The sequence below is a fragment of the Aulonocara sp. 'chitande type north' Nkhata Bay genome, linkage group LG8, assembly GCF_057382095.1.
Source record: "Aulonocara sp. 'chitande type north' Nkhata Bay isolate Kocher_YH1m ecotype deep benthic linkage group LG8, A_spYH_male_GT1.1, whole genome shotgun sequence".
NCBI lineage: Eukaryota > Metazoa > Chordata > Actinopteri > Cichliformes > Cichlidae > Aulonocara > Aulonocara sp. 'chitande type north' Nkhata Bay.
Genome location: NC_141351.1, coordinates 1,564,332 through 1,581,298, shown reverse-complemented (window position 1 = coordinate 1,581,298; position 16,967 = coordinate 1,564,332). Strand labels below are relative to the sequence as shown.

Here is a 16,967-nt window from a genome sequence, read left to right as displayed (position 1 = left end):
CAGTTGTCATCCAGCTCTTTAATTTAAAACAAGCAGTAGCCAGGCAAGAAAACTAACAGACTGCAAGAAGCACTGAAGCCAGTGGATTTTGGCAAGTGGGAGGTGGATGGCTGGTGGTACACTTAATATGGTAACAGGCTGACTAAGTTAGACAGGTTAGCCAATCATAAAAGTAACAAAGTGAGGAAATAATATTGCCAGAAATGCACAAAGTCACTGATTACTAAATAAAGCATGGTATAACTTCAAACCATGACAAGGTTATAGTTTCAAAAAGTAACACTAGGGCAGGGGTGGGCAATCTCAGTCCACGAGGGCCGGTGTCCCTGCAGGTTTTAGATCTCACCCTGGGTCAACACACCTGAATCACATGATTAGTTCGTTACCAGGCCTCTGGAGAACTTCAGAACTTCTAATTTAGCCATTTAAATCAGCTGTGTTGGTTCGAGGACACATCTAAAACCTGCAGGGACACCGGCCCTCGTGGACTGAGATTGCCCACCCCTGCACTAGGGCCATATGTCTGTCTGTGTAGGATCTCAGTTGTCCAGGTCATGGTAGTCTCAGGAGCTGGAAAAGTCTGGTTTTAAGAACTGAAGAAGCCTCTTGGACTCTAAAAAGTGCAGTCGCCTTCTTTTCAAATACAAGGACCATCACTTTTCCAAAATATTAAATCTGAATGTAATTTGTTTGAAGTAATTAGCATTAAGTAGCATAGTGTTGACTGGTGGAACATTGAGCACCAGTACTGAAGAACCAGTCTGAAAAATAAAAACCAGAAAGCATAAAAAATGGAACTGAAACCCAAACAATGCGCATAGGTTCTGTTTTCAGTGAACATTTTTTCATCCATTATTATCTGTTTTAGAGAGATTCAGACATCTGTTCAATCCCTGACTCTGAACGGTTATGAAATGTTGATCATATTGTAGTTTGTCACAGTATTACCTGTTTCTATCCAGATCTCAGGTAAAACATCTTCCCACCAAGAGTGCTTGCACTCTTTTAGTTTTTTTTGTTTTTCCACGCTTTGCAGAAGCACGGTCTTCTCTGTGCAGAAACTAACAAGAAAGGGCTGTTCTGACACCTCCGTTACAGCCCCTGCCCCCCCAAACCCTTTTATCTATTTCACTGAGGTGTATTAAAGGATTAGGATCCTATCTTTGTTCAGGAATGCTGCAAAAATGTGTTGCGCTCACAACACTGTGCGTGACAGTGAATTAAGATTTCTCTGGGTAGCAAAGCAGTGCTGAGTTGGAAATTTACTCTGAAGAATTTGATCTGCTCCATGATGTTATAAACTTGATCCTCTAGTTATATGATGATTTTTTTTTGCTGAGTGGCCTCCCGTGTGGCAAAGATACAGTAAGAGGGAAATGTCAGGGGGCTCAGAGAAGAGAACAAGACCAGACTGGTTTGATGGCGCAAAGCTTTGAAAAAGAAAATGATGAGACCTCCTCTGAAGCCACAATAATCTTTTAGCTGGACAAGATGTGAGAAGAAAGTTTTGACTCACCTGTTCACTCTGAAATTTGTTGAAAAACATGTTAGTGTCCACGTACCGCAGTCTGCTGCCTCGCCTTGTTTTGCACATTTTTAACTCTCACCTTTCTCTCTAAGAGAAGAGAAAGCTTTGATGTCTACTAGAAAGAGGGATCGTGACATCTGTTTCTGTCATGATAGGAGACAATTGTTTGATGGTGTGGCTGCAGTCACAGGCTACAGACTCAAACTGCTGTATTCACAAGCAATCATGGTTACATGCCCAAGCAAACAGCGGTAGCTACAGAGGGAGGGGTTTTAGCCGAGTTAGATAAGAACAAAATCTATGTATAGATAGTTTAGCTTGGTCATTTTTTGAATGAATAAAATATTATCTGATGTACAAAGTGGCAGATGTTAAAAATTGCTATTAAGTTACAACCTGTGTCTGTTTTCATAGCTGTCACACAGTGAGGTAAGGACGCTGTCAGAGCAGCTTTTTCAGAGGGACGAGGTGGTGCAGAAGCTGCAGAAGGAAAAGGAACATCTGGTGGAGCTCAGCCAGGTATGCTGTTAAGTGTATGATACTGATATACATACATACCTGGGCTAATGTCTATTAATAGCTAAGCTCCATAAAAACTAGAGTTTACATTTTCCATAATGCAAGTAAACTGCTTTTCTTTTTTTGGCCTCATAAATGCCCTCATGCCTAATATCTCTCCAAATCCACTCCTTTCATTTATAACATAGATTGGAAATCACAGCCAAGCAGAGACAAGGTTTATTTTGGTCATTTTTAGAGGACTTTATGGGTAATGATGGATACCTTAACCCGTTGAAACACTGTTAATTTCCCAAAACTGATAAACTCCTCCAAAGCAACAGGGTTAGGGTTTGCACTATGCAACTGTTTTCACCCACTGAGTTGTATGAGAGATTAAAGGTGCTCTATGAAGGTTTCTTATTGCCCTAGAAGACATGTTTACATTCACTTTTGTTTACTTTGGCGTGTGGTTAGTGGCTCGGCTGCAGGGGAGGGGTGGAGCAGCGGGTTCAGGGTGTGGTTGCAGGGGAGGCTGACACACACCTGAGCTCCATCATCTTGTCATGGATCCCCAGTAAAAGATGTGCTGGGACATGAGGTGGGAGGTGTGTGTGCTACAAGCAGGGCAGCTGAAAAGTTGACCAGTGAAAAACACAGAGCAAATAAAAACGTGTGCGACTGCAAACGCTGTTGGTGTCAGGGCAGTTATTTCCACATTTACGAACTCTGATTATGTGTTCCTTTATTTTAGAAAATGCGTCGGACGTCATAAAACATTAACAAGATTGTTTAAAAAATATATATATTGTCTGCAGCTTAGATCACTGAAAATGACGACTCAACACCTCTTGTGTTCAGAAAGTGGTTAGGGTAGTCAGAAGGTAGTATGATATAAGATATTTTAATTTTCACCATTAATGAAAATCTTCCTACCAACCAAACATTCCTCTTGGTCATATTATGATTCTGTCATATAACAAACTTGTGATATTTTCCATTTTATCTTCATCATATACTCAGTAATTATCCCAGATATCCCAGAATACTTGTGGGGATAGGTTAATTGGATAATCCAAATTGCCACTAGGTGTGAATGTGCAAGTGAATGTGAGAGCGAATGGTTGTCTATCCCTGTGTGTTGGCCCTGCGACAGACTGGCGACCTGTCCAGGGTGTACCCCGCCTCTCGCCCCATGACAGCTGGGATAGGCTCCAGCGCCCCCCGCAACCCTGGAAAGGATAAGCGGAAGCGAATGGATGAATGGATGGATGGATGGATCCCAGAATACCTGAGTATTGGTAACACACAATAAATTACCACGTAAATTAACATCAACAGAAGCACACACAAGAAGTACAGCACTGTTCTTCAATCTTGGTCATATACGTGAGTCACCTGCACAGAAGGTTCTGACTTGCATCTGTAATCTTTACGTGTACAACACACGGACATAGATATCTAAATAAGTCACAGACTGATAAAATCCTAGAATTTCCCACCAAATTAGAGAGCAAACTTTGTGGGTGGACTGTACTACACAGCAAGCAATATTATTTGTCAGGTAATTACATTAAAATATTAAAAGATGTACCAACAGGACAAACATGTTTAACCAATCCAATTCATGTCCACAAAGTCTAGTTCACTAGTGGAAATCAAGCCTAGCCAACAGCATTTGGTTAATATTAATCCAGGCAGCCACGCCCCAGACTTTAAGTCTTAACAAAATGCAAACAGATTTCATTAACCGTGGAGCTATTTTATTAGAGATTAAAAATATTATTTGTACTAGGCTGTAAACATGTTATTCTTATGACTTGTTGGAAATCAATGGAGGTGATTCACTTTTACAGCCAGCCTCAAGTGGCCATTACAGGCACATAAGCGTTTGCTCCTTTTTTCAGCCCATTCCCTATAACAGACCATAAATTTGTACATGAATAGATTATCTTTTGCACTTGAAGCAAATGTTCTAATCTCAAAGTATGCATGTGCACACTTTAAAAAATATCTGTTTGCATTTTATTGGAAAACATTTAAATTGTAAATTTAACTCTTCCGTTCCCAAAAGCATACAGGGACGCTCCACTGGCTGTTTGACTCAGAATAAAACATGAGTTTAGGAAAAGGGAACCATATGGCCTGTGGACAGAAGTGGCACTCGTGATAAATGTGCTCTTCACCAGACACAGACCAGTCTCCTAGAAAAAAGAGAGAGATCTGAAGAATTCGCAGCCCTCAACAACCTCATCTTCCTTATGACAGCTATAAGAGGCCCTGTTTGCTAATTCCTCCCAGATGGTTCAACCAGTAGTAGCAGTCTTCTTCATTGTGTAATCCATGTGGACAATTTAGCATTAGTCCTCATTATGTTCCTACTGTTTGCTGAACATGTCTCAGATTATGGATTTGGCCTGGAATACAAGGAGACGCCTGTGGGGAAAAAAATTTAACACAAAGTGCACGCACTGCTGTTTGAGTGAGTTTAGTCTTCCTGTTTGATGCTTCGCTGCTTTTGCTCCCTGTTGATGAAAAGACAGATAAAAAACATCTCATCTATCAGATCAAACTGAAGATGCCTTCTGACATTTTCATGGTTAAGCAAATAAATCATATTTTTCCAAAGTACAAATATGGCAGACAGATGGACATGAGACAGACATTTAAGGACACATGTGCAGTCCAGGCTCAGACATCTTTTATCACCCTCAACAGCAGGCCATTGAGGACCTGCAGAGTGAAGAGGAGAAAGTCAACCTGCTGACCAAAGAGAAAACCAAGTTGCAGATGCACACTGAAGATGTATGTACATATTTTTCAAATTGAACATATAGTTCATACCATATGCACTACACAAATGTTTTTTTTCAATATTTATTCTGTAATTTCTGAAATTTGCAATGTGTTATAGCTCGGTGCGCTTTTAAATTAAAATGCAGGACTGTTCCGTCTAATTCCTCCCAAACGTGCTCACCTGGGTGTAATTGTAGGCTGTAGGGTGCTCTTCCATGATGTAAAGCTGGTTAATGTCTTTGAATGTTTTGAGTCATTGTCTTACTGCAGGATGGAGGCCTGGCCAACCACGTTGGCTTTTAAACTGCTAAAATTCCAACAGCTAGTCTATAATTTTGAACGTCTGTCATTTGTGTTAGATGGAAAACTATAAACTCACTGGAAAGTGTGTTAGGTAAATGTTGCGTTTAAGCCTTTTTTTAACCTTCAAAATTGCTCTCATGGTTCGTGGCACATGGTTGCTGCAGATTGGTCAGCTGAACATCCATGATGCAAATCTGCCACCGATTACTCAGGAACTCAGGAGATCAAAGTGTGCAGAGAAAAGATACACGACAACCACCAACCTGAACTGTTGATACAAAGCAGGATGAACCCATCCTTTCCTGTTGTTTGTGACACATTCAGACCTTCCCATCCAAATGTATCAGCAGAAGTCAAGTAGTGTTATTTTATAAAATCTATAATATGTTAATAACTGATAAAACAATCTCTGATTTTATGAGACTACCTAGAGCTTTAACTGTAGACTCCATGATAACTTATTTTAAATATAAGGTCAGTGCCATTACACTGGTGTAACATTTGCATCCAACAGAAACACACATGTTGTACACATTAAAAGTAATAATAAGCTTATGAACCAACTATTCAACAGCAAAGTGAGGAATGGAAACTCATGGTTATTTAACTTAATTGTAACCCTGCTAGCCAATACAGCTTGGCAAAAATAGGGAAACACTGAAACATGTAATTTCACACATAAAAATTGTCAAATATAATAAATGGTGATTATAAAATATATTAAAAAGTGGCACAAAGCATTTCACTATTTGCAATTACAGTCAAGAAATATTGTTAAACCCTATTATTGAATCCGTCCTGTAACTTTCCTCATGCTCAGTTGGAGTACCAGCTGGAACAGGAGCGCCATCAGCGTGCTGAGCTAGAGAAGAGCAGGAGGAGGCTGGAGGGGGACAGCAGATCTTCGCAGGACAGTCTGGGAGAGATGGAGAAGATGAGGAATGGTCTGGAAGACCTCATTAAAAGGTCAGTCAAAGACGCGCTGCATGCTTATAGCAAACTTTTCAGAGTAGATGGGGAAAAAAGCCAGTCAGCCAAAGTACTGTTTGCTCCTGACACCAACAATTTGAGGCTAAAGCTACATTCTGTTAAATTCTGTTGGGAAATTTTGCAGAGATTTTCATAGTTTCACAGAGACCTTCAATGATCTTCCGACGTTTTTTCTAGTGTAACATTGAGGCTTGCATCTCAGGGGTCTGCTGAATCATCCTGCTAATTACTGAGTAGACTGTCTGTAAAGACTCTGTTGATTCCCAGAAGATAAATCCAAATGTCCTTGTTGATGCCCTTGTTTTATTGCTAGCATTACCAGAGGGTCAAAATGTTGGCTTTTATATCAAAATTGATTAACATAGACATTTAGACAATGAAAAATCCAAATAATTAACAGTTTTCTTAAAAACCAAAGTGAGACTGATATGTTTAACTGTTGTATTACTTAAGAAAATATGGTACAGATGTCCACAATTTCACCAGGACCTATAATTTTATTTCGGTCCACCGTCATGAAAAGATTTTGAATCAGTTTTCTTAATTTATGCTAATTAGCGTTAGCATATTTGTAATGCTCTGTGAGATTTTCTGTTTACTGTATCGGTTCCAAAATATTAAAAAGTTTGCAGTGTGCCTAATGGCTGAAGGTTTTTTGTACTATAATACAGTACTATATATTGTACTATAATACAGTACTATATATTGTACTATAATACTGTGGTTGAAAATTATACAGGATATTGTTGTTATTTCCAGTTTGATCCTATTTGTAGTTTGTGGCATCACTACCTCATGGTCACAGTGGCTAAACATTGTGTGTCTGTCCTGTGGGTGGGGGGATAATAGTCATTCAGAATGTTTTGAGCTATACAATAAAGCATATTTGTTCAAAGAAGAAGACACACAGGTAGTATTTCAGGTCAAATTTCTAACTTGAGAAGCCTGGAGACTCTTGGAAAACATTAGCTTTCCAAAAGCATTTATAGCATTAGCAATTTTAAAGCTCCAGCCTATAAAAGTCAGTACAACCGATATTTTATTCTTTGAGACTGTCTATAAGGTTAAATCAGTCAAAATGTGGTTAAAGAAAGGACATAAACAGGGCACCATTATTAACATAAACATTTTCACAAACTGTGCATTTATCACAGCCATCATGATGGGTGGTAAACCCGTCTCTAAAACATTTATATCAGCCTATCTAAGCCAGAAAACATGGGGTGAATTTTTTCCCCCCATTTAGACTATATGCAAGTGACAACAAGTCTTATCTACTGTTGTCTTTTAATAGTCCGCTGAACTGGAACCTAAGCTGATCTGATCTACTATCCCAAGGGAGAGAGAGCCTGATGGACTTTGGAAAATTTCTCACTCTTGTGTGCGTCTTATATCCTGAGGCAGCAGAGACTCTATGAGACTACATTGTCCTTTTGCATCTCTTTTAAGGTGTATGTACCTCTAGGGATTCACTAAGATCCCAGCATGTTGTTATCTGCCCAGTGATATAAAAACAGATGTAATCATTCACTGTACCCTACCCTGCAGCAACAATCTACTGAAGGCAAAAGCCTCCTGTCAGAAAACAAAAGTACAGTGCGCACCTACAATATTGTCTCCGTAACAAAGTTAAAACTTTTTCTCTTTGGCACTAATAGTTGCGTGACCTTCTTGAACATTAACAAAGTGAGTGACTCACTTGTTGCTAAGATACTATGGTATTCAAACAGTACTTATTGTCAGAGGCTATTAAATCTGCCACTCAGTATAACTTTAGTCCAGTGAAGCATCACAGACATGGTGTTGCGATGTTGTCAAAGCACATACATATACAGAGCCTCACGTGCACGCCTCACAAATGTGACCAGAAGGTCAGATGGAGCAACCTTTTCATGTGACTGATACTCCTTTGTATTTGCTGTTGATCATTGCGGCTTTTAAAGCACTATTTTTTGTGCCGTGTGAAACACATTAAAGAACATTGTTGTAATGTGTGTAATGTTTATATTTATCAGTAGTTCAGTTTTAGATGTCCAGCCCCAAAATCCCGCGGTACCATGATGCTGCCTATATTAGCTAGTCCGGGGGTTTTTAAATGCAAGAGAAACTGTAGGGTTTTGGGAAACAGTTTTTGTGTTTTCTGAGCAAAAAACTTCCTCTATGCTCATTAATTTCAATTATATATTCCTTTTCTCATTAAAGGAAGGAGCTGGAGATCAGCAGTACCAGCTCCAAACTAGAAGAAGAGGAGGCACTTAACTTTGGACTGCAGAGGAAGACCAAGGAGCTACAGGTAAGTTTGCATTTTGTTGTTTGTCTTCTGTCATTTAACACTAGCAGTCTTGTTTAACAATCGCATGGTGAGACCTAGCAGAAAGAAAAAAGAAATCACACACCCAAACAGGTGATATTAAATTTCACTTCAATTTTATTTATATTTATACAGCGCCAAATCACAACAAAAGTCACCTCAAGGCGCTTTATATTGTAAGGTAGAGCCTACAATAATACATAGAGAGAAAAACCCAACAATCATATGACCCCCTATGAGCAAGCACTTTGGCGACAGTGGGAAGGAAAAACTCCCTTTTAACAGGAAGAAACATCTGGCAGAACCAGGCTCAGGGAGGGGCGGGGCCATCTGCTGGGACCTGTTGGGGTGAGAGAAGGAAGACAGGATAAAGACATGCTGTGGAAGAGAGACAGAGGTTAATAACAAGTATGATTCAATGCAGAGAGGTCTATTAACACATAGTGAGTGAGAAAGGTGACTGAAGAAGAAACACTCAGTGCATCATGGGAATCCCCCAGCAGCCTATGCCTATTGCAGCATAACTCAGGGTCACCTGATCCAGATATAAAGTGGTAGTTATCCATAGAAATCTAAATCGTTTCCTGCACCAGGCTGTAAATATGCTTTTCAGTGTTGTAAGGTTGAGCATTTTAAAATGGGAGTCTAGTTGGACTGACTCATTTTGGAGTCTCAAGTGTTCATTAGCAAAAATGCAGTTTTTGGCACTTCTGCTTTGACCTCTCTGCGTGCTTACAGTTTAGTTCACTCAGATTCAAATAAACCAAGTTATCGTCATACTTGACTCTATGATATAGTATTATATAATATAACTGTTTGTGCTTTTTTTACATGACCAAGAAAAGCAGTCATGTCTTTGTTTGACCACTTAATGTTTTAGAAAGCAAAACAGTTCAAACAGATAAGTGTACAAATGTAAACCAGACTTTTGTGGCCCATGGCCTTACCCTTTGGTAATGATTTCTTGTTATCATCAATCATTTTTTAGCTATTTCCCAGAACAGGCTGAATGTGTCAGTTCAATGTGATGTTTCCACATTTGTTGCCAATGTCACTGACTCTGTCGCTCTTTCTGCTAGTAGCTGCAGCGCTGTTTACTGTCCATCACCTGTGGCTCACACACTTAAAAGCATCTGTTTACTCTTGCAAAAAGCTTTTTTCACTAATGTCACGTTCGAGATAAAATACTGGTAGCTAAGTTGACTGAGCTCACGCACAGCACTGCTAAAAGACATGTGGAGTCCTTCCTTATTGGTTTGATAGTCATCAGCCAGACAACGGGGCTGGTATGCTCCTTTCCTCTGCAGCCTTTAATTTCTGAAAATGTTCAAAGAGCTATAAAGAACTTTACGTGTCCTGTGTGCATATCGCGATGACATTTGCTCAACACTGAGCTGGCTTATCAAGTTAGTCATTACTAATCAACACAGAAAAGGTCTTTTAGTTACCTTTATAATAGTAACTGTAATATTTAGTTGAAGTGGCTGTGGCTTTTGTAGACTGGCTTCTAAGTGGAGTTAAAAGCTGTTAAAACTGTTGTTTTACAAAGACAAACAGTGAGCCCAACTGTAGGTTACAACACGGCAGAAAAAAGGCATTCCTGTCTTTTAGCAAAGCTGCTGGGCTCTGCTCTGTGATTGGAGCAGTCGCTTCAAGCTCCAAGCATGTCAGGAAATGGTTAGAACGCACTGGCTACATCAAAAATGAACTGGGTAGGTCAAGTTTATTATGATCTACCAGCATGCATTGACTTTTTGACTTCCAGGTGAATAATTGCAAAGCATTATTACTGTTATAGATATTATATATGGCAGTAGATATTTACTATCAGCTGACAGTGACTCAGGGTTCAGAATGTTTTTACATCCTCTCATCTAGGCAAAGTGGATTAAATGCTAAAAAAAACACCTTAATGTGTCTTATCACTAAATTTCACTTGAAGTATCAAAATTAAAAATACTTAGTCTGTGAGAAAATGTTATTGCTATATGATTCAAGACGCTGTTTGTGAGTCTGGAGTTATGTGACCTGATTTCCCTGAGACAGGAGGATCTAGTGATGGTCTCCAGAGGTGGCAGCCAATGATTTTCTGGGCAGTGTTAATTACTCTTTGTACAGCCCTCCTGTTGTCACTCGTGACCCTGCCTACCACAACACCCAGCCAGTAGGAGAGGACGCTCTCCACTGAGGAACAATAGAAGACCAGAAGCAGCTGGGACGGGGGCGCCGAGTCTAACTGATTGTTACCGGTTGGCGAGGAAATCTTTGATCCAGGACCAGGTGGCATGTGAAGGTGGTCCAGTCTTTTGCTGAGGATGTCTGGGATTATTTTGTTGAATGCTGAGCTGTAGTCCATGAAGAGCATCCTTACGTTGCGCTCTGTAAAGGGTGATGGTGATGGCATCCTCCTTGGACCGATTTGCTCTTTAAGGAAACTGGTAGGGGTCGAGGGAGGAGGGCAGACAGTGTCTGATGTGCTGAGGCACTATCTGTTTGAGACACTTCACGACTACAGACGTGAGGGAGAGATAAAGGATGATAAAGAGTGAAAACTGTAAATCCCATCCACGACCACAAGTGCATCCACACTGCATATGCACATGAAGACACAGCAAAGTCATTTGGAAGTTTTGATGCTTTACGAGAAACAAAGATTTGTCGTTTAACTTTCAAAATAGTATTTCTCAACAAAAGATAGTGCTGCACCTCATTTGTCTGTCGATGACAGGAAAAGGACTGCTGAGTTATCACACTGTAAACTTCTTTGGAAGTAAATCTTTCTCACTGCAGACATTTGGGCTTGTTACAGCAGGAGAAACACAGGTGCAGCTTGTAAGATTATCGATGGATTTAAATATTCCAGTAAAACATGCCAGCCGACATACCAGTGCATCGTCAGGGAAACACCTGAATGCAAGTTGTAATTAATGGGGTTAGCTACACATTGTGTTTATTAAGTCAGCATGGGATAGTTCAATTGTGGAAATGTTTTTTAAACTTCTTTTCGAAATCTTTGCATGTAAGGTCAAAAGTAGCATCACTAACTGGTGATACTTTCAAAGTGTTGTTGAGTTGAGAGTGAGCTTGTTCATTGTTCCGTCTGAGCAACTATAGGAAGTACAAAACCAAAACTATTTCACTGCATGCTAAACTGTGAGAAGAAATATTCCTTGTATTTATGTTAGGTTGTCTTGTGAAAATGTTGTTTAGTGATTGCTGCAGAAATTAGTCCTAAAACCACAAAATAAATTGGCCCTTTTTTTAATTCCAGCATTCCTTGTCCCAGAATCAAGGTTTGTTGAATGGGTTTTGATTTAGAGGCTTTAAATAATATGGTCTGTAGTTAAGACAAGCTTTACATATTTTGTTCTATAGGAACAAAAGCAAAAACTCTGCTTAATATGTTTATACAGAAATGGAAAAAATATCAAATGACCACCTATCATCCTTGTTCTGTAGCTCCATACAAGATCTTGCCCCTTATGAGGTGGACAATTATGATAAAGGTGGTGAATTGGCACTAAACTACATGGGAGGAGTTGTTAATAATAGGAAGACAGTTGGAACTGTAGTCACCATAAACATCATTAATAACAGGCTACATCATAATAGGTTGAAATCTTGCAGCACCTGCAAAATCCCACTCCTCAAGAACGCACATGTACAAGAGCATCCTGAGTTTGTCAGTGAACATCTAAAGGATTCTGGGCCTGGGAGAAGGTGCTATAGACAGATAAATACTAAATCAAGGTCTTTGGCATCAACTCAACCCACTGTGTTTGGAGGAAGAGATAATATGACCCAAAGAACATCATCCAAATATGTCAAGCATGGAATTGGAAATATTATGCTTTGGGGATGTTTTTCTGCTAGGTGTAAAGGACGACTTCACCGCAGTGAGGGGCCAATGAAAGCGGCCTTTTCTCAGCCAGAAAACCGAAGATGTGTCGTGTATGATCTTCCAGACCCAAATGACCCAAAACATACCCTGATGATGACGTTGGAGTAGCCTAACCTGTCTCTGACCTTAAGGATCACTTATTACCTAAAAACTTTAAGCGAATGCGTATATTTGAACCTGTATATATACTTCTGACACTGTGTGGATAGGAGAAAATTCAACATAAATTCAAACCGGTGCATCCAGTCATTGCATGTCTAATGCTGGAAAAAGAACAGTACAAATAAATGATGAAGTGTATATCACATCTTTTGTACTAGATTACTGCTGTGTATTGGCTAGGCATGATAAAGTTAGCAGCTTATCATAGGCTTGGCTTATGTGTCTTTGGGTTTAGAAAAAACAGCAACATTTTTCAGTATTCAGTATTACTTTCAGCAGAGTTCAACATCTGGAGAGATGCAAAGTTTCATGGAGCTTTCAGTGACTGTGACCGGTATATGGACTAAAACCACAGCGGCCTTTGAGTGCAACAAAAAAGTGCCACCTAGCTGAACCTCAAATTTCAACAAAGCTAAAGGAAAAAGCCATCCCAGTTATTAACGAGTAATCTTTGGTGAGGCAGTGGAAAATCACCACAGCAGTGAGTGTATGCTGTACCACTAAAGACGGTGCAATTTAACTAACCATCTTTAGGATTGCAGGCACTGCAGAAGCAAGGGTAGAATAGCTATTTATTGTATGCATTATATTCTCTGCCAATCTGGGAAGTATATACTAATGTTTTTCTGCTGAATCTTTCAATGGCATGCAGATAAAATCAAACAAGTCTGAGAGCTTTTATCTGTGTCACTGGTGCATGTTGCAGATAATGTGTTTTGTCTGTGTCTGTCGTTGAGTTCAGAGAGAGAGGGAGTGTTATGGGTTCAGGTGGTGCTTCTCTGTTCTGCCAGTGCCTCTGGGAGCCTGATGTTTCCTCCAGAGTTTGTCAGTAGTGAAAATAAAGAGCTCCTTTGTATCTAATTTGAGGAGTGAAAGACAATCCATGTGTCTTTGAGGGTGCACATGTTTTCGCATTTACTGTAGCTTTGGCATCCTCTCACAATGAAGCTATTATATGTAAACTTCTCCTACTGATGAAGATGCAGGTGGACAGGCCAGCCAGCTGGACATCACCCACTGAGGCCATAAAGGTTGCACGAATATGTCCACGCAAGCTGCTGCAGAATCAAAGAGACCGCTTTGTCTGTCGCTGATGATGAAGCCGCCTCTCCCTCTGTAGTATGCTGTAATTCAAAGCAGTTGGCCTAAAGAGAAAGCAGCCATGCAGCCTTGATTTCTTACAGCAAACGAATCCTTTTTAGCGGTTTTATTTAGGGTTGTAAAACAGTTTACACTCAGTCACAATCTGAGGGTTATCACAATCTGTGAAGATAAAGCTCATTTTGTTTTTTTGTTTGGTCTGTAGCAGATGTTTTGCTGAAGGTGTTAGATCAGATTGGGCCACAGCGGTGATGAGAGTCTCGTATCCAGATTACGCTATTCAAGCTTTCTATTGTCCTCTCCCTTATAGCTACATATGCTTGTCTTGTGTATAATATGGGATCATGTGCTTTTGTGTCATTTGAAACATAAAGCATAGAATTAATCTTAGTTTAAACTGATAATACAGTCACAATACCATATTTTGTTTGTAGACTGATCACTACTGGAAAAACTTTTTTTTTCTTGTTTTTCACCCCTAAAAACACGAGCTGTGTGTACTAAGAGTCATCGTTTTGCTAAGAGGTGTTTCTCAGACAAATGTTCTGACAAATGAGCACCTGTGGTGAACAAGTCTTACTTCATACTTAGTACCAATAATTTCATCTATATAAATATAAAAAAAATAGTTGGGACCATGTCTGTGGAAGCTGTCAGCAACAAAAACTTTACATCTGGAGTCTGTAGGTGGCCATCTGGTGGCATTTAAAACAACAAAGCATGCAGATTCCTGCACCATTGCCGTGATCTGAATTATGCTAGTGTGTGCGAACAGTATAGATGCAGGGAAGGCCTCCCAGTTGTTCAGCTGGGGGGGTCTCACAGGATATCACTGCCCACACTGCTGACCATCCCCTCTGACACAAGCATGGAGACATCTGCACTGAGGCCACATCTGATTGCAATTTATAGACAATTATTATGGTTTCAGATTGAAGAGGGGAAAAAGAAAACCGTAAGCACAAGCAATTATGGAGATCAAACCCTGCAACCATTCTCAGCAACAACGGCCTAATTCTGTTGTTTCCAGCTCACTGCTTCAAGACTAGAGACATCTTTGTGGGTTCATTTAGAATCAGTGTCTAAATTCTTCCTGCTACACATAAGTGGCCAGAATTACCCATGTAGCCTGGCTCAGACTTCTTAACACTCTTGGTGCACGATGTGTTTTTTACAATTGTATTAGAGCCACAATGTTTACTTTGAGGGTGGTTTGAGGCTCTGGAAAAGAGGAATTTAACAAGAAACATATTTGAGTGGGGAACTGTCAGTGAGAGAAAAAGAGGCTGTGCATGCATAAGGGGGTGTGGACAGTAAAGTGCCGGAGGGGATCGACAGTGAAGGTATGTGTGTGTGTTTGTGTGTGTGCGCACGTGCGTGTCTCAGTGTGTGGGACACTCAGTCAGTCATTCAGTTGGGCTGCTGCTGCCTCACGATGGCTGTTCTCTCTGCAGAGGCGCTCCGCTGGCACGTGAGTTTTTATTTCTGTGTTTCTGTTTAAACGTATCAAAAATGATAAAAGGAATAAGTTAATGTCTCTGTGTGTTGTTTTTAGGCATTTAAAAATATTCTGTTGTTTATAATCAAAGATGGCACAAGTACAGGCGAGCTCTCCAGCTCTTGTCTGTACACATAGTTTACAGTACGTTTGTTATGGTTTGTTGTTTGGGGAGATTTAGGCGCTGTGGCTTTCACCACTGGAGTGAAGTGGAGGTGTTGTTGCTGTGAGTGGCCCTGGGCCATCCGGCATGTCAGACACACTTCCTGACATTGAAACATAGATACAAATTGTAGATAACCAAGAGCATGACTCATCTTGGTAGAGTGCAGCCGTGCTGGGAAGCGAGCAATAAATTTTTATTAGTAATTAAAAAAAGCAGTTTTGGCATGACATAAGTGGAACAGAAATCATCTGTGGATGATATACTTCTGTTAGATCATTCTGATGATTTTGAACAGAATCCAGTAAAATGACATTCAAAGCGCAGTAGGTGTACACAGAGGGTTCTACGTATACTGTAAGCTGTGGTAGAGGGAGTTGAGTTTTCACTAAGAATAACAGTTTGTATCATGGGAGGATCTTTACCATAATAAAATGTATATAAGTGTGTAAAATGCCTTGAGGCAACTGTTGTTGTGATTTGGTGCTATATAAATAAAAGTGAAATGCCTTAAGAGGACACTGGATATTTAAAGTTCAAAAGCAAGAGTGTTTAAAAAAATGACACTATGTTTTCTATACATTATAACATATTTAGTGCCGTTAGCCTGTGCTGAGGTCTCATGAACCTGCTGGGAAGCTCATATTTTATTACACAAGTGTGTGTCCTGTCCTTCTTTTCCCCGTTGACCTCCAAACCGGATGGAGCAGATAGTAAAATGGGAGTTTTCCTTCCCACTGTTACCAAATTCATGCTCATAAGGAATTGTTTGATGACTGGGATTTTCCCTGTAATATTTTGGAGTCTTGACCTTAGAATATAAAGCGCCTTGAGGTGCTTCTGCAACTGATTTGAATTGAATTGCATGTAAAAATCAAACGTATCATACAATTCACATTCGCATTTTACATGCAATCATAATAATTTCTCCTCATATCTAAATGTAAACTTACATGAAGTGATTGAACAGAGTAGATATTCCTGTTTTTGTTCCAGGATTGTTTACGCTGCATAATTAAATATATTGTTGTATGCTGTGCGTGTTATGGGCTCACACAGAGCAACAAACAGTTATGGCCACATTTATGTCAATGGTTAATTTAGATGTCTTTGGACTGTGGGAGGAAGCTGGAGTACAGTGAGTATGCTGACACAGGAACAACATGCAAAATCTGCCCAATATATTTTGGATATTCATTTATTATTTTTATGTTGGGCCAATAAGCTCATTATTTTATTTAAACCCAAAGTTGCATAGATAGATAGATAGATAGATAGATAGATAGATAGATAGATAGATAGATAAAACCCTCAGAGGAAGTGCATAACATGAAGAACTTGAAGGGTGGTTGTTTGGCACTGATCGACATCCTTTACCTGTACCAACTATGCACGATTGTCATTGTTCTACATAACTATGGCTTTATAAACACAGTATCCTCTGCGATGAAATAGCTGAGTGTTCCAAAAATAACTGAAAATGCTTTGGTTATTTTCAGAGGTGGTCAGTTCACTGTAAAAAATAGTGCTGTTGTTGGTTTGCAAGGAATAAAGAATGTGTTGTGTAAAGGAAGCGGTTGTGCGTATTTAAAGATTTGTGTCATCATTAAAATGTTTTAAAAACCCTTGAATTGAGATGATGAAAGCAAGTTGTCACTTAGAATATGTGCAGTCATTTATTTAAATACTGTATATTCAAGGTAGATGCATAGTTGT

General features: G+C 39.7%; 1 protein-coding gene across 3 annotated transcripts in view; it reads left to right on the top strand.

Annotated features, from left to right (window-relative positions):
• The window catches only part of LOC147322797 (putative uncharacterized protein MYH16), a 60,025-nt gene that overhangs the window by 28,922 nt on the left and 14,136 nt on the right, over positions 1 to 16,967 (top strand). For all 3 annotated transcript variants that reach the window (XM_086304972.1, XM_086304971.1, XM_086304970.1), the window contains exons 3-6: positions 1,943 to 2,047; positions 4,745 to 4,831; positions 5,946 to 6,091; positions 8,318 to 8,408. In XM_086304972.1, the coding sequence (XP_086161098.1) occupies positions 1,943 to 2,047; positions 4,745 to 4,831; positions 5,946 to 6,091; positions 8,318 to 8,408 (429 nt within the window). The remainder of the gene's footprint in view (positions 1 to 1,942; positions 2,048 to 4,744; positions 4,832 to 5,945; positions 6,092 to 8,317; positions 8,409 to 16,967) is intronic.